Source organism: Osmerus eperlanus, chromosome 17 (genome assembly GCF_963692335.1).
Source record: "Osmerus eperlanus chromosome 17, fOsmEpe2.1, whole genome shotgun sequence".
Lineage (NCBI taxonomy): Eukaryota > Metazoa > Chordata > Actinopteri > Osmeriformes > Osmeridae > Osmerus > Osmerus eperlanus.
The window spans coordinates 10,625,330-10,649,969 of record NC_085034.1 but is presented as its reverse complement, the minus strand read 5'-3'; the positions used below and the strand labels follow the sequence as shown (position 1 = coordinate 10,649,969).

General features: G+C 44.7%; 1 protein-coding gene across 1 annotated transcript in view; it reads right to left on the bottom strand.

Moving 5' to 3' along the window:
• anks1b (ankyrin repeat and sterile alpha motif domain containing 1B) overlaps nucleotides 1-24,640 on the bottom strand; it is a 227,704-nt gene that overhangs the window by 33,355 nt on the left and 169,709 nt on the right. Inside the window, 6 exon segments of the mRNA XM_062482750.1 lie at nucleotides 2,689-2,841; nucleotides 9,577-9,675; nucleotides 15,289-15,395; nucleotides 17,532-17,601; nucleotides 19,382-19,507; nucleotides 19,871-20,547. Of these exon segments, the coding sequence (XP_062338734.1) occupies nucleotides 2,689-2,841; nucleotides 9,577-9,675; nucleotides 15,289-15,395; nucleotides 17,532-17,601; nucleotides 19,382-19,507; nucleotides 19,871-20,547 (1,232 nt within the window).

Here is a 24,640-nt window from a genome sequence, read left to right as displayed (position 1 = left end):
AGCATCTGTTGCCCATAGTGATTATCAAGTGATTACCAAGGATGGCAAAGGGAAAATCTATTATTGTCCCCTCCTTCTCTCCCTCACTCCCTCTCACCTCTCTTTATCTCCACTCCCCCATTTATTTGTCAGAGTTCTCTCTCTTTCTCTCGTTGCATCTCTCTGCTCCTTGAGGTACCGTATTTCTTCAAATAAACGCCGCGCGTTTATTAAATAACGTTCATTTTTGGTGCAGCGTTTATTCGAGGGCGGCGTTTAATTAGTAAGGGTGATCTCGTGAATTGTAGCTGCAGTGAAGCCATAGACAACTTCGTTGCTGGCATTGTGACAAATGAATCATGCTGCTAAAAACGCAGGTTTCATTTACTACCGCTGACCTCCTTGTCTATTCTTTGTCTATGAGTGCGGCAACTCCCTTTCTCATTGGCTATCAATTAGGTGTGCGTTGGTAGTACAACTGTCTCAAATACAGATGTTCTACATAGAAATCTGAAGCAGCATGCCTAAATGTTCATACACGTTAGCTTTCAAACAGAAAGTTATGTAGGCCCTACATGTGTAATAAATAGGCTACTGGGGTTGAATTTAACCAATTAAATAACCGTTTTCAGATTTTTTGGGTGCAGCGTTTATTCGAGGGCGGCGTTTATTATACAACGTTCATTTTTGGTGCAGCGTTTATTCGAGGGCGGCGTTTATTCTAAGAAATACGGTATGTCTCTTTTTCAGATTCTAAAAGCTCTTTCTCTTTCTGTCTCTCTGTCTCTTTCTTCATTCTGTCTGCTTGGTAGTTAGAGGTAGCAGCAGTGAACTCCTACTCTGGTATCACACACACACACACACACACACACACACACACACACACACACACAGTGTACTGTATTGAATTATAATGCACTGAAACACGCACACATACACACAAGCATAAAGAAACAGGTGCACACACATACACACACATTACATTCACATACTGTAACATCCTGTCACATCACAACCTCTCGTTATTGCCCTCTAGCGGTGCTCTTCCTCATAACACTCCTCTACCTCCATCTCATCCCTCACCACTGTTGCCAACACAAGCACGCAAACACACACATGCAGAGCTGGTTCAGGAGCATGACTGCGAGGGGCGCTGCGTCACTTTGGAATTTAACTGTCATATCACACACATCCAGTCACCCTCACCAACGTTAAGAGGGCAGTCTGGTTAAGACCAAGAACTGGCATGCTGTGACATTTCCGCTAAGTGTGTGCGTTACAAACGCTCACCATTTTCATTGTTCCGTGCACCGCCCCTCTGGCCTTCACCCCTCTGGCCTCCGCCCCTCTGGCCTCCGCCCCTCTGGCCTCCGCCCCTCTGGCCTCCGCCCCTCTGGCCTCCGCCCCTCTGGCCTCCGCCCCTCTGGCCTCCGCCCCTCTGGCCTCCGCCCCTCTGGCCTCCACCCCTCTGGCCTCCACCCCTCTGGCCTCCACCCCTGGTTCTGACTATCTTGACCTATCTGGGGGGAACGATGGGAGCTACCTGCCATGGATGTGGAGGCAGTCTTATTTGGGGTTCTGGGGTTAAATACTGCCAGAGTTTCCTGCCGAGAGACGAGAGGGCCTCTGAAGACTACGGAGATGCAGCCGCGGTATTACGCATCAGTGTACACACACTCGCACGCACGGCGTGGGTGGCATCTCAGCTGGGTGAGACATCACATCCCACATACTTATGTAACTCAAAATTCCACCTCCTCCAGCTCCTCGTTCATCACTTCAGCATGCACCACGTGCACCAGAGAGAGAGAGAAATAGAGAGAGAGAGAGAGAGAGAGAGTAGTGAGTGAGAAAGAGAGGAGATCCATCTACTCCTCCTTCTCTTCCTTCTTCTACAGTCCTTCTCGTCCTCTTTTGACTGCAGCTGGCAAACCCTCGTTGCAAGGCTCATCTGCTTGGTAAATTTACACACTTTTAAACGAATGATCGATCAATCACTTTTGCTGATTGTCTGGCATTATAAAGACAGAAGGAAAGACAACCGATGTAAAAACCTATGTGGTCTACAATAAACTGCATGAAGTCCTATCTAAGCCTACACTGCTATTGACCAGTCAAACTACCACAGTAATGGGACACAGGTAGACGGAAGTCAATAAACAGGAAATTTGTTTTGCACTACACAACCGAGGGGTTTAACTTAAACTCTGACCCTCAAACCAATATACAGTACACCAACTAGTCATAACCTGGCAGGAGTGCTGACACTTTGCACAGAAGGTACAGCCTTCTTCATGTTCCCACGTGCACTTGGTTACCCATGGCCATTGAAGATCAATTTACCAATTAATTGGCCAAACAAATACAGGAAATAGGAAGTGACATGGCAGAAAACGAGCACAAAGAAATTCCCTCCTTTTTTCCGTTCTGTCCCAGAATTCACAGCCAAAGGCTCATACATTTACATTTAGTCATTTAGCAGACGCTCTTATCCAGAGCGACTTACAATAAGTACAGGGACATTCCCCCGAGGCAAGTAGGGTGAAGTGCCTTGCCCAAGGACACAACATCATTTTTGCACGACCGGGAATCAAACCAGCAACCTTCTGATTACTAGCCCAATTCCCTAACCGCTCAGCCACCTGACTCCCTCAATTTGACAACATTCCAATAAGTTAACGCTTAAAAGAAAAAAAACTGCAAGCTCACGTTGATGAGTTCAATCTCCCAGATCTTCTTGACCAGCTCCATGGAGGTGTAGCCGTTGATGAGGAAGGACTTGGTGTAGTCTCCCAGTTCCAGGGACTCCAGCCACTCCGCTACCGACGTGGGGTTGTTCCCGTCATAGCCCACGGGACGCACCTACAGAGAGAGAAAGGACGGAGAGAGAAAGGGAGAGGAAGAGGGAAAGGGAGAGGAAGAGAGATACATTGGTGACTCAGCTCCTTTTTGTGTCTCCTTCGTCTCCTTATTATTGCCACATGAATGTGCTTTAAACATTCAACTAAATACACACATCAATGCTCTGCCGTGGCAACTCTTTTAGTCTCAATGATTCAATAGAATAGACTTAAAGGCAGGGCAGGTCATGTTTATGAATTTGTTTTGTCATATTTCCTGAAATAAACTTCACATCCTGATAGCTATCATTAAACCATATGCTCTCACACTCTCTAATACAGAAATAAATCTGATATCCGTGGCTGTCACAGGACTGTAATAAACACGACTAATAATTGCATTCGGACTGAATGCAATGATTGGATGGGCTACTTGCTTATCTAACTACCTACCTGCGCACACTCTGGCCGTGCACTATTTGCAGTCGTGAGGCAGCGCATTCATGTGTTTTGGAGGAGTGGCTTTGAAGGGAGGCCGGGGATATTTTGGGTTGGACACTTTCAAACTCAAACCAAAATTGACAGTTTTGCTAAACTTACCTAACCAGCCTTTAAGAAAATTCATCAACGTTGACGTTTTTTTCATGCTAATTGACTGGTGACACAAGCATTCACATCGTAACAAGACAGACAGAGACTTGACCAAAATGAAAACAATTCAATTGAACACTAGTCTGTATGCCATGCCCGCGTGCATGTGAACATGACCGTTTGTTGGTCTGTAATGACACACATACGTTCTCTTTAGCAATTTAGTCACAAAAACTTTAGAGGCAGAAATAGTGGGGTTCTTGTTCTCCAGAAGGGAACTGCAAAGCAAAGGAAGAGTACATGCTGAAAGAGGGGGAGGAGGGTGGCTGAAGGAGTTTTTACTTTTGAAAACTTTTGCGGGGATGAGAGTAAAGTGCTGACTGAAGAAGAAAGTCAAGGCAGATCCGCATCTCTCTCTCTTGCTGTATGATGCCTGCTTATCTTTGTAAGCTTAGCTCTCTTTCTCTCCCTCCTCCTCCCCCCTTTTACCCCTGCTATGGCAATGCAGTCTCTTTCACAGTCGGTTTCAGTCTCTATGGATACACACATCTAATCTTTATACCTCTTCCTTTCCTACTGTTGTTCCTCCTCTCCTCTTCTGCCACCCCCTTCCTCACCTTTAAGTGTTTATGTCTATTTCACCATGAACCAGTACAGATTTTTAGGCTACTTATGTTTTGTAAATGTAAACACACAAGTGAGTGTTTACATTTACATGTAATTTTATGTGTATTCATAATCTGCTTTAGTATGTGTCACACTAATGTGCAATATTAATATGTATTTAATCTAATTCATCCCTTCTGAATGTTCCTAATGTCAACCACACTTTACAAATGCTCTGGCACAGGCACACACACACATATTAGAATATATAGATATTAGTTTTTAAAAAGTTCAATATTAAATGTGCAGAATGGCTATAATGGAATTAGCTATGCCCCCACTTCCTTTATTGGTCACAGGAAGCACAGGACAACCCTACACAACTACTCTTTGGCCAATCATGCTGCAGCCCTGCCTCACATCTGGATGGAATACATTCCATCCCTTGCATGCATAGTCGCTGTCATATAATGTGTACATGTATATGTGACCTTACGAGTGACGTCACCGGAAATGAGATCAGCAGATATATGTTAGTCTTAGGCTAATGCAAAAGGGATAAGTTTGATTAGCTACCTGCCTGTGTTACCTCCACGTTGTTCAATAGAGAACTTTACACTTAACTACTTATTGAGTGGACATCTGTTCTTTACAGTCGCAAAAGTAAAAATTTCCAAATCAAAACATTTTCAATACATAAAAGACACCTGTACATCCTTGTATGTAAGAAAGACCGGGGGGTTGTGTCACAGTTTTCAGTTATGTGTAGTATGTTAGTATCTACTAAGATCTGTTTATTAGATATTCACAGCTAGAATAATGCCCTGCTTAAAAAGTATTTTATGAATAATAACACAGTTATTACTGATTAAAGACAATTTGTTAAATTGTGACAATTTGCCCAATTATTTGCCTTGCTAAGTTGTCACAATTTAACTCAAGCTAAGTGACATTATCTAGCACTTATTACTTCAGAAACAATTTGATGCTATGGACATTATTACAAGCTACCTTGATTAGCAAATGTCTAAAGTATTTGCAAAACAAACAATTACAGTTCTGAGATCATGTACATGGAAGTAGGTCTACTCTGCAGCAGTTGATGACAAATTTGAGTTGTAATAATAAATTATAATTAATTATATTAATTATACACTATGTACTGTATTTTTCAGTATACAGTATTTGGCTGGGGTACAATTAATTTCCAAGTAAAACATAAGTGTCTGCTGGTGTAGTGGTTAAAAACAGAAGTTAATTAAAGAAGGGACATGGCTGGTCTATTTGTGTGACCAATGTCCCAAAGCCATTCAAGCTTCACATTAAATCATAGCAGACCTTGTGCTTATTTTTTTCACATTGTCCAATTCTTGGGGTTTCTTGTTGACCAAATATTTCTAACCATAAAGATTTTCCAAAAACTATTAACAGTTGTCATCAACTGTACTGGACATTAGAACAGAACAACTATTATGTTAGACAGCATCTAGAGTAGAAGAGTGAACTGTATGTGCTTTGGGTGGGTGTACATGGGATGGTGGACAGTCCATAAGCAGTGAAATGCCAAATGACAATTAAGTCATTGATATCTTTATCAGGGGATTTCCAATCCATTTCCAATCAAAACATGATTTATAGTCACAAGCCATATTATGATACATACAATATAATACATGTTTTGTCTAGACTAGGAGTCGTATGGCCTTACACCAATAGAGTTTTTGCTCACATATTCCCATTGCTGCAGTGATTAAGTTTTCTGTGGTTCAGAAGTTTGCTACCTGCAGATGTTCAACTACTCACTTAAAAGTGCTCTCTGCTTTTATAGCACATACTGTAGCCTTTATATCTGAATGGGGCAGGAGAGGTTAAACATTTGTGATCTCTCCCCAAGCCGATTAGTTGTTATTCACCCAACATTTGCAGCTGATTAAAGTATAATTTCTATTCATCTATTGTTGGAGTTCTTAGTGTCATGCTTATCAGTTTAGGCAAGCAAACCACATTCCCTCCTTGACTCCTTGACCTAGTGTAAAAGCCACATTATTTAACAGTAGCCTATAATACTTTCCTTATGCCTTAATATTATTATTAAAACATACTAATTTAACCGTTTCATCCTTTCACTGACCTAAAGTGTGGAAATAATTGGGAATGTGTGAATATTTGGATAAACAAATATTTAAAGATTTGCCATTAAACTTCAACAACGTGTATCTGTACTGACTGTAGAGCCAGGGCTGTCTAGATAGTTCTTCAGATGTCTGGGTAGTCCTCAGTACATGATGGACATAATTTTTGTTTTATTTGAATAGATTTTCTTTATTAATGTGACTTTTAGACATAATACAGATTTCCTGCACAACTAAATTTACCATGGCATTAGTGACATCTAAATTTGCGACCAGCATCTAACACCTTTGATTGCTTGAGCTATTAACACTAAAAACAGAGGGCCTCATGTACTCGTGTAACGCTTTTGCGCCCATTTCAGGCGTATTTGTTTCGCAACGTGGGCGTAAAAGCATGACGAGGTATGTAAAAACATGCCGCACTTCTCATCAAGAGATGGGAGGGGATGCGTAAAGTGCATTTGCTGTGAAAATTCTGCGCCTCTTAAAAGCAGGTGTAAACCAGGATGCGGGTTTCGTTGCATATGCCTTCTGGTGAAATGGCAGCAGTAATCCGAGCAAGACGAAGACATAGTCCAAGGACACGAGCTGAAAGGATTTTTGCCACAAGGATCACACTTTTTCAGTTGAGTGAACACAAAGTGTTCAACCCGCATGCGCAACCCGCCCTCTCCAGAGGATTCAGAACGCGGCGGCCCGCCTGGTCTACAATCTACCCAGACGCTCCCATGTTACCCCGCTCCTCATCTCCCTCCACTGGCTACCCATCACGGCCCGCATCAGATTCAAGACCCTGGTACTGACCTTCCGAGCAGTGAACGGGACTGCACCCGACTACATAAAGTCTCTCCTGCAGCCTTACACCCCCACTCGTCACCTACGGTCTTCTTCAGACAACCGCCTGGTGGTCCCACCGCTCAAGAGCACCCGGTCCCAACACAAGCTCTTCTCCTGTCTGACCCCCCAGTGGTGGAACCAACTCCCCACATCCATCAGAGACACTGACTGTCTCCACACCTTCAAGAAAAGGCTCAAGACGCACTTGTTCCGGGAGTACAACGGTACTTAGGAATGGTTTGCTGGACCCCATGTTAGTTTCCTCAAGGATCACAATGACTCTTGCTTAGAGCCTTGCTGCTCTTGTTGGTTAGTGGTAACTGATTTAAATTGTTGAAATATTTTTTACTGTTGCTTGCTTTTCTACAGGTACACTTGCACTTATAGCGATTCATGTTGTTTAATTGTAACTTGTTTAACTACATGCTCTTGTGGTTCTTCCCTTTGGCACTTATTTTGGTTGTTCACAATATGTGCTTCATGTTTTGGCTACCCGCAATGTTTTTTGGGGCTATCTTGTTGTTATCAGTGACCTATGCACTTTGTAAAGCTCTCTCTTGGAAGTCGCTTTGGATAAAAGCATCTGCTAAATGAATAAATGTAAAGTCATTACGCGTTACAGATTAAGCAGCCATGCAATATTACAGTTACTGGAATTTGTAATTTCGGTCCAGATGGCATTTTTTTGTGTCGGTGAGGAATTCCGGAATTCCGGTATAATATTTAAATTCGCTGTTACCTCATGAACAAGCTCGTCAATTTTGTTATCACTAAATCTTTGTTTTTGCTGTTTTGACTTTGGTGCCTGATCCATGATAGAAAGAGAGAAGGAGGCCCATTCAATTGCGCGTTTAAATGCTCGCAATTTACGGTATAGTGGGCGGAAAAAGTCACTGATTACCCAATGAACTGCAGGTTTGGTAAATATGACGTAAACTGAAGTATCACAGCATGTGCTATCTGCGGGTTGGCCATGGCACGATAACACTACGTTTGCAAATGCACGTACATGAGGGCCAAAGTGTTTAAGGAAATTGTGAAAAAGAGGAAGGCAATTAGTAAGAGAAGAGTATAACCTTAGGACGTTTTTTAATGATAGACATCCACTAATATTTTATTTTTTAATTCAGGCATATTACAGAGAAGCAGACACACAACACAGGGATTCTGGACAGAATCCTCATTCCCCACTGTCTAAAGCAGGGTTCTCCAATCCTGGTCCTCGAGGGCCGCTGTCCTGCATATTTTAGATGTTTCCCTGCTCCAGCACACCTGATTCAAATGAATGAGTTGTTATCAAGCTCTGTGGAGGCTTCCACAGAGCTTGATAAAAATCTAAAATATGCAGGACAGCGGCCCTCGAGGACCAGGATTGGAGAACCCTGGTCTAAAGCTTTGGCTTCACTTACCTTGTATCCTACCTGAATATGGTTCTTATAAAGTTCAATCCCGCCATCTTTGCAGTGTCCTATACTCATTATGCTGTCAGCAGCCCACAACAACAACAACTACAACAGCTTGGATACTACATATACCACAGCAAACATATGCTTGAAAAGTTTCCTCTAATGAAAACATGCAAGTCTAGAGAGGTCAGATTGATAAATGATAACTCATCAGAATTTTGACTTTCCTAAAGTTTCAAGAAGTTCAAAAACGTTCAAGATTTTCTTCTGTGTCTATGATGCTGAATACTATGAGAGAACAGAAAAGCATCAGTGGTCTGTCTGTACAGCACCAGTATTTTTGTGTATGTGAACATTCTGTATTTACTCCTTTGCAATTGTATGTAAACAGTATCTACAAGAATTAAAGTCACAACGTAAAGCCAGATTTAAAGTAAGGTTTAGGACCCATTGATCTATGACAAGCATTGATCCACCCCCTTCCTTTGGTGCAGGAACTCTCAAAAAAGTTGAATAACTACTACTAACCCGGACAGTACAGGACCTCATGTTTACATTAAAAGTAAAATGCACTAGAGCTATGATCTGACCTGATCATTTAAGTCTGACCTGAACTGAGGCCTTTCAAGACTAGCCCAAATCTGAGGGCCCGTATTATTGTTAGAACGTCCAGACCAGGCCAGAGCATAGCAGAGGCTTAAAGCAACCAGGCGGGACTCTAGCCCGACTCAGCCCAAACCCAACTGGTCCCCTGAACCATGACCACACTACTCCCTCCCTCTTCCCCTGAGCTGCGATCATGCAGCGAGGAGAGAATAGAGGCACTTGTTCACAGAAGTGCCAAGATTCAGTTGACAACTTTGGCTTCACCTTAGCTTAATAGATGACGGTAAAAATCCCATAAATAAATAACAATAAGTATGTTCATTTGCCAGACACTTTTATCCAAAGCAACATACAGGGGATTTGAACCTGCGACCTCACATCTGTATCAATCAAATTGCACTACCACTGAGACATACCCATTAGTTGATTATCACAGTAACAACCTTGTCTGAAAGTAACTTAACTTAACCAGTCAAACAAAGCCCGGTCCCAATTCGGTCCAAATAAATTGACGGAAACCAAAACCTCACACTTGATGTTTGTGTATGTGTGTGTGTGTGTATATCGTACGACTCTTACCCTGGGCAGAAGGCGTATGGCCTGCAGGAGGCGCTGTCTGTGGGCCGAGTTGAGGATCCCGATTTCCAGAAGATCCTGGTCCTCCACCACGTTACTGCCCTGAGGAGACCACAAGAGAGAACATTATCAGCACCTCACCATGTGTGTGTCACATCACTCATCCCATCTGCAATGTGTGCTCAAGGGTTCATGAATTTCTCAAATCAAAACCAGATTGCCTTTTGATACTTTATTGATGCAGGATAGTCAGTTGAGACCAAAGTCTCATTTGCAAGTATGCTCTGAGATACAGGAAGTAAACACGCAATGTCACAGAGATGACACAAACCAAACCCAAGAAGAAAGAAAGCATAGTGGCTCATGATAAAGGCACAATTTCACACACAACAGTTGTAATTTACATATAACATATACTACACATACGCAGAATTCATTCTACTACAGGATATTTGTGATGGAGCCATGTGATCAACCCTGATTATTTACTGGCATTTAGTGAAGCTTGAAGCAAGTCATGTATAGGCCTCATTTGCAGGACATGGTCAAAAGAATGATCAAAATAGAAATGGTGATTACAACACATGCAACTTCACATAACTTGAAATCAAAGTGATGTTGGCAGAGATTGAGTTCAGTAAAGGCCTGAGAAGTGGACATTAAATACTGTTGTGCTTTGTCTTGCACACTCATGACAGAGCTTCACAAGGGGGTACAGGACTGATCTTAGCTAGCTATTATCGGAGAGAGGTTGGTATTAAAGTAAGCTGTTACTTTTCTTTCAGAAAATAAAAAAGTGTGTTTTCTCCTTCTGTCAAGGTTGAATTTTGCTTATGTGTGCATCCAGGTGTCATTCACCTGTGTTGATACTTTATTTAAGAGATTTATAGTATGCTTCCTTCTAGGTTGTAGTATGAGATGTGACGAGGATGATGAAGACAGATCACATACACCACAGTTGATCAGATGAGGTAAAATTTGATAGTTCAAAAGTCGTATATTTTGGCATTGCCAAGGAGCTCATTCATTTAGCTTTTCAGTTCTATATTTTTTTAAGCGAAAAAAACGTATCACCCCTCCACATAAGTTAAAAACACACAGTTTGCTATAGAAAACCCTTTTTAACTACAGAAGAACGCAATATTTGTCTCATATACTGCCATTTTTAGTGCTGTGTGCAAACATCATAACCTACAAACGATGTAACTGCTTTGAATGGCACACAAGCACCTAGAGTTAAGAAAACCATTTCTCATCTCAATAGATGTTAAAACATCGTATTTGTTTTATAAACAATTAAGTTAATTAAGATATTGGAAAAATCACACTTTTTGGAAATGCTAGGTGGGAGGCTTTTCTTGAAAGCATATTGTATTTTTTATAGAAGCAATAGAAATGTCTTATAATCAGTAACTGTTGTTACAAAATTGTAGTTACTTTTTAACCTCATACACCCCCCCCCCCCACACACACACACACTTCAGCCCCTACCCCCATCAATCCATTCCAATCTTCTGGCTTCGTCTGCATGATGACTGGTAACCTTCAGAAAGGGGTGTGTGTGGAGGGGGGGGGGGGGGGGTAATGACTGTAGTTGTAGGAGGGGTGTGTGTGTGTGTTCATTTTTAGGTTAACTTTGACTTTCAAGATGACACACACACGATTACAGACACCCAGACGTATAATATATCATTATCTTTCACATAAAACCCTCATATGCTAATGCAGCACTCATCGTAACTCATCGTCACCCATTGCCACGACGACAGTCGCCAACCTCCTTCCTGTCCTACCATCACTTACCCACAGCCTTGTCCTTTACTGGCAGGGTAAGGTGATAGGAAACACCCCCTTCCGTGAGTCCACATTGAGAAACACATTCTATGATGGCCAGAACAACAACAGCAACTGGCAAGCCACAGCCAGTATAGGTTGTGTGTGTGTGTGTGATTGTAGCCAAATGCTGGACACATGAGGAGTGAGTGTGAAGATGACACACTGGATAATGTCAGTAGTTTGTGATTTTCTGGGACTTTTGCCAAAGGTTGGTCAGTAGAACAAGTTTAATTCGGCTACAGTACGATTCATCTAATGAATCTTGACACAGCACTAAGGTGAAAAGAAAAATAAAAAAAACTTTTCAGGAACATAACCGTTGTTTCACTTATTTCACTTCCTGAATTGAGTGGCAGGCAGTGGGTGAAACAAATTTGACACCCCACTCCTCCTTATAGACTTCTGAAGAAAATATGATGTGCAAACAGAAAGGAATCGGAGTGCTGTCCTGTAGCATCAATGGAACCCATCATACGCTGGAGAACCAAGTGTCTGCATCAGCAGAGTTACGGTGGTGGTGGTCACTTTCTAATCAACAAACCAACAGCACGTTACACGAACCCTAACTCACCACAATAATGTTTTCTGTTCACCCCATTTTCCATGATTTTTACACTGTAGGATTGTGTGGAAATATCCTGTATATATGGGCTAATGTGGCCAAAGACACAAGATTTTTTCATCACCTTAATATAAATGAAAATGATGAAAATTAATTCTGTTTATTTTAGTTCATTTAGTTTGGCCATGACTACAGTGTGGCGGTTCATTTATATTTGTTTCCATTATGTATATGTATACAGTACATGAACACTGAATCAGTGTGAACCAATACATTTCCAGGACTGACATGCTGTAACAGAAAGCTTTTACGCTAAAGAATCTAAAAAGGTTTTTGTCCTAACTGCAACATGCCTTAAAATAAATTAAACTGGAAATGAAACAAAATATTGCCAGTTATAATGTGTGTTAATTACATAAAAAAGTGACTGATAGAGAAAAAGATGGAAAGAGAATGAGAGAACGGCTCACACAAAAGAGAGCATGAAGCAACCACGACACTTGAAAGGAATGCTGCATTATATTATATTACTTCTATATAGAATATAAATTATATCTAAAAGGCATTACTGAGGAGATCGCAGAGCTTTAAAAACAAAAGTTAAACAAGAGGCAATAGAGAAGGGAGATCAGTCCCTCAGTGCTTCTGCCAGCAACTCTTAGAACTCCTACTGTAGCACACGTGGAAAACTATCATAACGCTGTGCTGTGTGCTGCTGGATATGGAGAGACACAGCTTAGATATAACATGTGTGTGTGTGTTGGAAGATAAAGGCCTGTGAAACTTGTTTTGTCATACTCCAAATTAGCTCAGGTCAGAATGCAGGGTGTCTATTTTGTACGTAAGCATGAATAACCGACACAAACACACGTTTAAGCAATGATGAGCATCATGACTTTCAGAACCTCATAATGTCACTCCTAGGGGGTGTTGTTCGACTCAAAATGTAACCAAGGAAGTGAAACCACCAGATACTGTAAGTAACAACGCAGAGTTCCACCCATTGATGTGTGTGGTTATCCCCACGTTCCTATCACAACGTGTGGGACACAGGTGCACACACACCCGATGACTAACACGGTACAAATGCTTTATGCCAGGGAGGTAAAGTGTTGCCTAAACAGCTTCACACTCTGCTTCAGTAACAGACCAGACACATACCTTTGGTAGCCACACTGATGGCCAAGAAAAGAGAAAGAGAAAGACAGGGAGAGAGAGAGGAAAGGGGGAAGAGAGAAAGAGGGGAGGAATAATGAGAGAGAAAGAGCAAATAAGAGAGAGGAGAAGCAAAACTGATCAGGAAGAGACAGGCAGATGAAGAGTGGGAGAGGGAGGTAGAGAGAACGAGAGACAGCTTAATGTGAGTTCAATGTTGGAAAGTAACCAGTAGAGGGTTCATCATTGGATGTATCACAGGTTAGCTGGGAGGCAGGTCAGGGGGGGGGGGGTGTACAAATGATAATCTGCCACTGCAGAGATCTTCCAAGTTGAGGGAGAGAGAGAGAAAGAGAGGTAGGGAGAGAGATAGAGTACTGGTGTCTCTGCATTTCTTTCCCATCCCTCCGCCTTCATCCCCTCCTCTTATACAAACACACTCCACTTTGTACAGATCCATACCGTACAAGCTTGCACACACACATACACACACACACACACACACACACACACACACACAACCAGGATGCAGAATACTGAGCCAGGGCTGCAGTTGCTAGGGTAACCAGGGGAACAGATGCAGGTCACAGCAAGCAGAGGGCTGAGGGTTGTCTAATACCCACAAAACCCTTTATTAGCCACACAGCCACACATTCACAGACACACAAATACAAGTACAAACACACACACAGACACACAAATACATACACACACACAGCGACACGTGCAGACACTCACTAATGTGGAAAATTTACACCAGATCTGGGTGCAGACTGACAGTTATCTGCACCCAGTTAATCTCAGGAGAGAGATTAATTACTTTAACAATTACTAAAATCCAATATAAAGTCATTCAAAGGAATTGAGGGTTGTTATCTATAGTCCATTGGTTACACCCCCCCCTCCCACACACACTCACCACTAAAGTGTACAGAATACACATTAAATGTACTTCAAGGCAGCATCAATAGATGCTGTATCAGGAGTCATTTACTTCTGATGTGCCATGCTATTAGACTAATGATCTATGAAGACAGGAGCTACGGTTGCTGGTTCACATCCTTGCTTGGGGTACATTCATGAAAAAGATTCACGCACACACAGATACACACATCTCTCAGTCACTGTCTCCTCAAAATGTTTACGTTTCATTGTCCTCTACTCACTCCACATCTCCACTCTCTGTCTGTCTCTCTCTCCCTCTATCAATCAATCAATCAATCAATCAATCCATCCATCAATAAATATCCATCCATCCATCTATCCCTCTTTGCAATGGAGCCTTAGTGAGATCTCTGAACAGGTGATTGGTGTGTTTGTACACTGTGTGTTGGTTCAAAAACATAGACAGAGAACATGCTGCATATACATCAACAGCACTGTGATAGATTTTTTACTTATTTTACTTCCGGACGCACATCTTACAAAACAATAATCTAACACACTAGGTACACATGCACACACACGCACACACAAGAGTAAAAAGTCAGTAGACCTCCCTGATTTTCAAATGCTCTCCCTCTCTTCCCCACCCCCTCTCTCACTGCCTCTTTCTCACTCTCTCACTCCCTCTTTCTCTTTCCCTCTCTCTGTGCTTTTCTCTTTCTCTCCCTCCCTCTTTCTTTCCCTCCACTAAAGATGAAAGGCAGAGAGAACGCACAGAGAGAAGTGTGGATAAAAGGAAACTCAGACAAGTAGTTGGCCGACCTCCAGACCCCTCGCGGAGCACGGATAGCCAGGGTGTGTGTGCACACCTAACATGTTGCACCTCGGCTCACTGGCCGACTCTTTTTGCGTGTGTTGAAGCGCGTGAGCCCGGTTGAGACTGGCGCGAGCCCTGCAAGTTGTTATTTCTCTGTTTATGTGGCTTTGCATGGGATGAAGAGATCTCTAGGCTTGGGAGAGTGAAGGACAGCCATGGAGGACGGTGGGGGGATGGAGACGGGGACAGAGATGACAGGAATGGAATGCACAGACAGACGGAGAACGAGGCACCATGTCTCCAAACGGAGACAGAGAGAAAGAACAAGACAGAGAGAAAACAAGAAACAGAAAGCACCGGGGATGCAAAAGAAAGAAAAAGGGGACAAAACGAACAAAAGAACAAACAGAACCCCCGACGTACAACAAAAAAAGGGTCAGAAACGTCAGACAAAACTCACCATAAACTGCACGTTGTCGAAGCCATTGGCGAGCAGGTGGTTCTCATACTGGACCAGGCCGATACTGTCTAGCCACTGGCCGACAGACTGCATGGGACAGCGGGGACCTATGAGAGGGTGCAGGGGCAGACGCTTGAGCAGGGAGTAGCCGTCCACGCGGTAACACCGGCAGTCGGGCTGGGACAGCTGGCACTGCCACATCATGTTCCGGGCGAAGTGGCTGTCGAAGGAGCTCGCCATGGTGGCGGCTGTTGGCTGGCTGGCCGGTGGAGGATGGGGGGGAAGGGGCTCAGGAGAGAGGGAGGGAGGGATGGTGGATAGGGCAGACGGAGATGGAGGGGGGGTGGAGTGGAGGAGAGGGGTTGGAGAAAGAGTGGGGGGGACTGGGGTAGGGGATGGGGGTGGGACGGGGACGGGGGGGGGGTCGGGGTTATTAGTGCTGGAGGTGGAGCATGGTCACCTGGGGAGCGGGGGGCAGAAGGCCAGGGGTGAGGGGCGGGGGGGGGGGCAGTTAAGAGCAGCCTAGGGATGGAAAAGGGGGGGGGGGAGGGGTTCAAGCTGGAGGGCAGGTGCGGAGGGTGGGGGAGGTGGGTGGCTTGGTAGATCCAGGGAAAGCTGAAAAGCAAGGATGAGGGTCGGTGGGGAGGGGGAGGGAGGGGGCGGGCGGGTCGTCCGGGGGGAGGGGTTATATCCACAAGAGAGGTCCGCTGTCTTGGGGGTAAAAATCCGTGCGCGGCTGCCTTGAAGGACTGGATTGTTGGAGATCCGAGAACGCGTGTCACGGTGCTAGGCGCCTCACTCCCCTTTTGTCGCTTCTCAGCTGTTGCGTCCGCTTGCCTGTTCCCTCGGCGACAAAGCGTGTGTGTGTGTGTATGTGCGCGCTCACTGGTGGCGGTGTGTGAGAGTGTGTACAAGAGAGCGACCGAGAGCAGTCTGGTAGGTAGCTAGGTTTCTCTTCCTCAACTACTCCCACTCTCATCTGTATGCTTCTGCAGCCCCTCTCTCTCTCTCTCTCTCTCTTTCTCTCTCTCTATCTCTCTCTCTCTCTCTCTCTCTCTCTCTCTCCCTTTCTCTCTCTCTGCTCTCCCCCGCACTCTCTCCCTCCCTCTCCAGTACCTCTGCCTGTGTCTATATTGCACTCTCTCACTCTCCCCCCTCTTTTTCTCTCTTATTCCATCTCTCCCTTCTCCATCTCTTTCCCTCCCCTCCTGTCTCTTCTTCCTCAAGCACTATCAGCTTCCTCTTTTTCCCTTGATCTCCGTCCCCCCTCTTCTCTCTCTCTCTCTCTCTCTCTCTCTCTCTCTCTCTCTCTCTCTCTCTCTCTCTCTCTCTCTCTCTCTCTCTCTCTCTCTCTCTCTCTCTCTCTCTCTCTCTCTCTCTCTCTCTCTCTCTCTCTCTCTCTCTCTCTCTCTCTCTCTCTCTCTCGCTTCTCTCTTCTTTCTCTCTACTGGGGCTTGCATCGCCGATAATAGCCATAACATCAGCCGAGCCTCTTCGTCAGAGGGTTGAGATGCCCCCTCCCACACACAAACACACATACGCACACATGAATATGTGTGTGTGTATGTGTGTCTGTGTGCGTGCGTGTGCGTAAGTTGGGTGGAGAGTGCGGCGCAAACAGGATTTTCCCTGTGGCAAGCAGGGAATTCTTCCCAGTCATAAATGTGTGGTGGGGGAGAGATGGATGGAGAGAGCGAGGGACAGAGAAAAAGAGAGAGAAGAGATGGAGAAAGAGAAAGAGAGAAAACAAGAGATAAGGAGAGATAGAGAAAGAGAGAGAGGGGGGTCAGGCAAGGGGAATAACAGTGACAGGGTGAGAAGGGGGAGGGGGGTAGAAGAAAAAAGGGAGGGGGTGCAAGAGGAGAATGTAGAGACAGAGAAAGAATGGGAGAGACAGAGCGAGACAGAGATGGAGAGAGTGGAGGGTTACAGCAAAGCAGACGGGGAGAGAGGGAAGAATTAGAGGGGAGGGTGTGAAGAGACTAAAAGAGGAGGAGAGAGGTGAGGAGGAGTAACAGAGGGATAGGGGGATGAGACTGATGAGAAGAGTAAATAGCAGGGGAGGGAAAGAGGGGTTGAGAGAAGGAACACTACAGACGCCAGGGTGTTTCCTGTGTTATCTCCTCTGACACGGTTATTACAAGTGTCAACAAGTCAATGAATCCACAGGCACAGTACTATACAGTAACATGATAGCAGCTAATACGCACACACGATCATGAAGGGAAACACAGTGCCCTCACCTGAAGCATCCTCCTTGATGTCCAGCCCTGTGCCGATCCCAGCCCCGATGGAGCTCATGATCTTGTCAATCTGGATGGATGGACAGAGAGAGAGGAAGACATAGAGATAGAAATAAAGAAAGAGAGAAAGACAGAGAGAGAGCGAGAGACAGAGATAGAAAGGGAGACACAGCGAGAGATAGAGACAGATAGTGAGAAAGACATATATATATATATATATATATATATATACAGAGAGAAAGACAGAGAGAAATATAAAGCAACACACAGAGAGAGAAAGAGAGGGAGAGAGAGACAGAAAGAGTGATGGAGAGATGGTCAATTCACAACAAATATCTTAACAAGCATCGTGTCTGAATGGATAAAGTTCACATAAATGCATTAAAGCGGGAGCAGCTATCCTCTGCCTCCTGCTCATCTATGTGAGATAAACAACATGAAAGGCTGACCCCAGGTCTGCTACAGTACTGTACCAAGTTCATACACTGGCTACGAGCAACAACACATCGCTGCAGATTTCATCATCTTAAATGACTACATTTTGTCCACTGTCTCCCATCCAGAGTGTCCATCTAATGATCACCATTCATTCAATGGTTGTTTGTGTCAAATGCTACATACTGTACTAGCGGTGACAAGGATCAACAAAAAGATATAGCAGTGAATAGGCTCTGTTAGCCAGTTCCCATGAGCCGCAAAAACCTCTTTCATGGTCAAGAAACTCTGAGAGGGCACCAGAAAAGAACCGTAAATATTTGGGAATAGTAAAAAAATACTGGCACACCTATGTTATTTGGGCATGCTGCTAAGTTAACTTGCTAATGACGACGGTATCTTAGGTTTATTGACTGCTGTGGGCCGTCCCTTGTGGCAGCGTCGTGCTGACAGGACAACAGTCATGCTCCAAATGCTCTCCCAGATTCCTATGGATCTATTTTTCCCCCCTGGCAAGAGTTTTCCCGAAGCACATAATTAAACATAATAGGTCATCTTAATTGCTCGGAATTATGGAAAATTCAGCATGGTAATTAATCACGATCCACATGTTAAATGTGTGTGGTGAGATGGTGGTTTAATGTCTACGAGATTAAATTAAGTTTCACTAGTCACACATACACGCACACACAGATGAATGCAGACACACATGCAGACACACACAAAGACACACACAGATACCCATAGATACACACAAACAGACACATGCAGACACACACAGAGATATGCACAGATACACCCTCAGGCACACACAAACACGCAGGCACGTGCAGACACACAGACAATGCTATAACCCTTGGTTTCATAAAAAGCCATCTTGTCTTTGTCTTTCTATGTCATCTGAAAAGTCTTTGAGCATGCATCTTTGTGTGTGTGTGTGTGTACGTGAGTCTGCAGTCTGAATGGCATGCAGTGACCAGAAAGTAATTGTATGTGAGTCAGTGTGGTTATAGTCTGCTGAGAAAAACAATAATGCAATATGTGTGTCAGTAGAATGTGTGTCAGTAGCATTTGTACTGTACGACCACACCAGCCGTAAGCGCAAACACACACGTAAAAAATACAAAATAAATCTACCAACCAAGCAAGTTCATATAGTAGATCTTCAACATTATTTGAAGTCAGCGTTTTTCTATCTCTCAGTCTATCTTGCTGTCTGCACTTTCCAGATATTATTTAAATAAGATGCATTTTACTGATAATTTAGATATTTTAATCAATTATTATTTTTAACTCTAGATACAAGAAATATAGTAGTGGGTGAGATCTGGTTAGACCATTTCTATTCCATTTTATTTATCTTGATTTACTGAACAGCTGGGTTGACTGAACAGATCTAAAAATGTGTGTCTTACCTCCTCCCACTCAGCAGTAAAGGAGGGGGTTCTCTCCAGTCTGGCCCCAGGGCTGGTGCTGTCTCCTGGGCTTGGACTACCTCCAGGACCCTGGCCCCTGGCCCCAGACCCCCAGCTGTGCTCCTCCTGGACAAGTACAAACAGAAAAAGGGAGAGCAAAATAATAATTCACCAATGATTTGTATGGCTTTTTACTTATTTGAAATAAACAAAGAGCTTTAGTCTACGATTTATTGAAAATGACCATATACAAAATATGTAATACATATGTAGAAAGTGATTAAACACTATATTAGATGTTTTGGTGCTCCCCTCAAATGGGCTGTGGTTATGCTTAGTGTTTTATTTTTTATTATTATTATTATAAAGATTTTTTTCTTTATTTTATAGTAAAATTATAAATAACTGTCCATAAAATGGCCTGTTTAAGTGTAAGAATTTGGAACAATCAACTGGGATTAGAATGTGTCAAAGCTGAGCATATCCTACCTGAGGGGGTGAGACAGCCACCAGGTTAGAGTCAGACTTGGACAGGGATTTGGACAGCTGCAGATCCAGCACACTGCGGGGAATGGACCTCATCCTTCCCAGGGTGCAAGCCCTCTCCTCGTACCCAGGCCCCACTGCCCCGTCCCTGGCTACGCTCCCTGCCTGGCTCCCCCTAGCCCCCGCAGCTCGGGACGCCGCCGCTAACCCGTTCCTCACATAGGAGGACCCCGCTGCCGCCGACGCTGGGGAGGAAGAGGAGGAGCAGAGGGAGCCTCGGCCCGCCCCAGCTGCCTCTGCACCGCCCTGGTTCTGGTTCACGCGTGTGTGGAAGATGGTCCGGTAGACCACCTGCGGTTTGGCTGGCGCCGCTGCCTCTCTTGGACTCTTGGGGGCCTCGCTGGCCGCGCGGGGGATGACGGTGGGGGGGAGGGGCGCCTGGAGAGGGGGGAGGCCCGCGACGCCGAAGTCCGGTGCCTGGAGGAAGTTCCCGTGGGTGCGGGGCTCGGCCACGCCCGGCTGCTTGCGGGGTTTGGAGCTGTAGAGGTGGTAGGGCGTGTCTGGGCTCTCGCACGCTGGCGATGAGCCGTGGAGGAGGCCGGCGAACTGCTCGGGCACGCGGCTGTGCCTGCGCTCGTCACCCGGCCCAGGCTGGGAGTCCCTCTGGTACGGGCTGTCGTCTGTGGAGACACACACACGTCAAAATGTGGACAGTACATACAGTAAGCTCACACAGCACACGGACAGCAGTATTTGCTTCAGGAGACGGGCTGTTCCAAACCTCCACGGGTTTCTGTCGAGGTACTCGTGGCTGCAGACCATGTGACGGTCAAGACGGACTCCTGACTGAGGTTTAACACCCCTGCTGCACCCACATGTGCACGCATGCCTGCACTTGCGTGTTGTGTGTGTGTCTGTGTGTGCATGTGAGACATGAGCATGATTGTGCATTAGGCCATTTGTCTGTGTGCGCATGCCTGCACTTGTGTGTGTGTGCGCGTGGGTCTGCATTTGTATGTAGGTATGGACCATTGACTGGGTTCTGTGAGGTATAATGACAGCCAAATGGATGCATTCAGAGATGCAGCTACTGTCTGTGTGCTTTGAAGTAAAAATAAGACCCTTTCCACTCAACAAAAGAAGAGTGAGTGTGTTTCAATAGTATGAGTTTGTGTGCGGGTGTGTCTATGTGAATATTCTCACTTTAGGTTGATAAGTGCATTCACAACAGTCTCACCACTGTGCTTCACTACAGGATGACAAGAAGTATTTGTGTTCAGCATTCAAGGGAGCCATAGTTACTGTCACAAAAAGGTTTGGAAAATTGATTTGAATCATGCTGAAAAGTCTGCCAAGGGGATGAATGTGAAGTGGCCCACAGAAAGGTTACTCTGCTTTCTGTATTTTTAAACTGTCATAAAATGGATTTAATTATTTCCTGATGAAGTATTAATTTCAAGTGCTTGATAGTCTGTATTGTAACAGCTAATGTAAACACACTAAACTGACTACCACTCAGTCAACACCTAGGGAGAGGAAGAGGACAGGGGGAGGGGGAAATATAGAAAGATGGAGGAGAGAGAAAATGCTTCCCAAGTTCCTACAACACAAGCTTTTCACAGTTCCTGGAACTCAGAGAGGGCCACCGTATCGAGCCCTACCCCAGTCTGATGCTCTCTCCCCTGGGCAAACCCAGAGCCCCCCCCCCCCCACCTCCCCTTCAGCAGCACCACATATATCAAACACAGCATTGTCATGTCTGCCATGCAGCTGTTGTTGTACATTCCCAGCCTAGCAACACGCTTAACGGTACTCTATCAATGTGTTGTCTGATCGATGTGTCTCCCTTACATCTTGAGGAAATGAAGCACATATCCAAACAGACTGTCTCAAGTGTGTTGGTTTTCCTCTCACGTGTTCTGACGTGCTCTGATCTGCCTCAAACCGTGGTTGCGATATCGGCGGTTTCCCGTGTTGTCAGAAATGCATGGGCTGTGACACGCACCATCAACATTAGGTGAGTAGTGTCTCTCCTACACACACACACACAAACACACACACACACACACCCTCTCTCTTTCTACCCTTCTTATTTAGCGTTTGTCAATCTCTTCTCCATCTCTCCCCAACCCTTTGTCCTTCCTGTCTGTCTCTCTTTCACCCTCTCTGTCCCTCTTTCCATTTTTCTCCACCCCCCCCCCCCCAAGCAGCTACAGTCTGCAACAGGTGAGCTAAGGTAGCTATGGCAACAGCGACTGAGGGAGAGGGGGTGAGAGGGAGAGAGGGAATTATAAACTCTGTACAGTATGCACACACACCACATAACGCTTGGTTATGAGGCAGAGTGGGTATGCGTGCCCTGTGCGATCTCTGTGTATTTTCATTGTTACTCACATAGACAGCTTGCTGAATGAACTCCACACACACTGTTCCTTTTCTTGTTTAGTGTCTGGTGTTGCCGCCACTTGAATTCCACTCGGCGGATGTGCATTGGTTTGTGAGTTCAAGTGACCGTACTGTTCCAAACGCAGCCAGCTAACATACTGGTGAGGTCCCCCAACCAATGAAGACACGACAGACACCCAATTCCAGGAAGGGTTGGAGATACGGTCACGAATGGACACATTTGAGGAGAACAAGTGAAGACCTCTCTCATAGTGTCAACACTATAAATATAGAGGAGAGGGGGAGTGAGAAATAAAGAAAGAGAGAGAAAAAGAGAGAGAAGAAGAGAGGAATAGTTAAAGAGGGGGACAGGAAAGAGAGAGAGAGAGAGAGAGAGAGAGATAGAGAGAGAGAGAGAGAGATGAAGAATGAAGCAGGCAAACAAAGTTCAAGGAAAACTGATCCAAACATGTCCCGACAGACAAAAAGACCACGGCAACCTTTATTGACAACTCAGTCCCTCTCACGCCGTCTCTGTCTTTCGCAATCGATGGGCACCCGGCATGGTCTGTTCCTCCTTCACACTCTCTTTCTGGCTTGTGTGTGTGTATGTGTGGGTGTGTGTGTGTGTCTTACCTGAAGGGACCTCCAAGCGTGGACTAGCTAGTCCTTAACCCCAAATGCCAACAGGACAGTATCTGCTGTGATAGTTCAGCAACTTGTCAACAGACTCACACACACACATAATCACACACACATAAACACACACATACACACGCCCAGTCCTGCATAAATACATACCTAAACTTGATGGGGTGACTTCTATAATGCTGTATACCAGCATATGTGTGCGTGCGTGCGCATACACACGCACGCACACACCGACACCAACACACACACAGGTTCTGTCATGCAGCAGACAGCTCAGTATAGACACTGATTGGTATTTAGATAAGTAGACAGCCACATATCTACTGTACTATAATGGATGGGTTGTGTGTATGTGTGTGTGCTCTCATATATAGCCTTTATAATAGTTGTATGCTGAGATAACTGCTCAGCTAAGCCAAATACTGCGAACATTTCTTTCACTTTTCATGGTGTCTCCATCTTCTCTCTCTCCCCTCATGTTGGATTGTGCATTATCTCTCTCTTTATCTCTCTCTCTCAACACTTTGTGAGTTTAACCTTCATAATAATCTGTAACAATGCCACTAGCACATGGTTTGTAGTGAAAAAAGTCATTTCTCCCCCATCCCACCCACAGTAGGCACTTACACCACAGAAAAAGCCAGGGATGGTAAAACCCCTGAGAGATTATATGAGAGATAAAACAAAGATAGAAAGAGAGATGGAGTGAGAGTGAGAGAGTGAGAGAGAGAGAGGGGAGGTGCAAACAAGATAAATAATTTTGCCTTGTTCTCCTCACTTTCCCCATCCGCCACAGCAAGCCTCTTAGATATCGCAGCCGTGCAGGGAGTGATCGAGCCCCCCCCCCCCACACACACAAACACCCCAACTGCCACTGACAAGGAATACAGGGGATGTGTGTAATTGCTAATTACTCTAAAAGAGAAACCTTGACAGTGAGTTTGGATAGTAGTGATATCACTATTGCTAGTCTATTCAGATGTTCATAGTTGGTAACAATCCACAAACAGAGACTTTAAGAAGCAAGACAAAGTGAGAAGACAGTGTTTAGTGTATTGGGGTGAGAAGGGCTAATTCCTTCCAGTATGTCAGTGCCACAAATTGAGCCAACACACCATAATGAAAAACAGTCTGCTCAAGGACAGGTCTGCCTCAATGTACGTGTGTTAGTGTGTGTGTGTGTGTGAGGGTGTGTGTGTAGCGAGTGCGTGTTTGTTTGCCGACAAGGCTGCTGTGGTTGCAACCCCAAAATGAGCCAAGCTCACGAGTCTCTTAGGCAAGCTACTTTAACTATATTACAAGACTCATTCCATTTCACATTCAAATAGAAAATGCTGTCAGCCAGTCCCAACATTGTAACACATTAAACTCAACAGCAATTCATCAGACCATTGAGAAACACACACACACACATACATACCGCATGCACACACAAACACACCCTCACACAATCTATCCCTCTATCTTTAATACTTATTTTCCTCTCTGGAATGAGAAGAGGAAGGGCTGGAAACGTCTGATCCCATCAGATTTCTTTTTTCCTTCCTCAGGCGGAGACTGAGTGTTATTAAAAACTACAGAGCAATATCAGACATGTCACTCATCGCAGAGATGAAGGGCCAGCCTATATGAATGCCTCACAGCCAAGGGGCTTCATGCATTACAATAAGCTCAACCTCAGAAGCTAAGCTAATGCTAACTAGACTATGCTAATGCAGTGATTTCTAAAAGGGAATC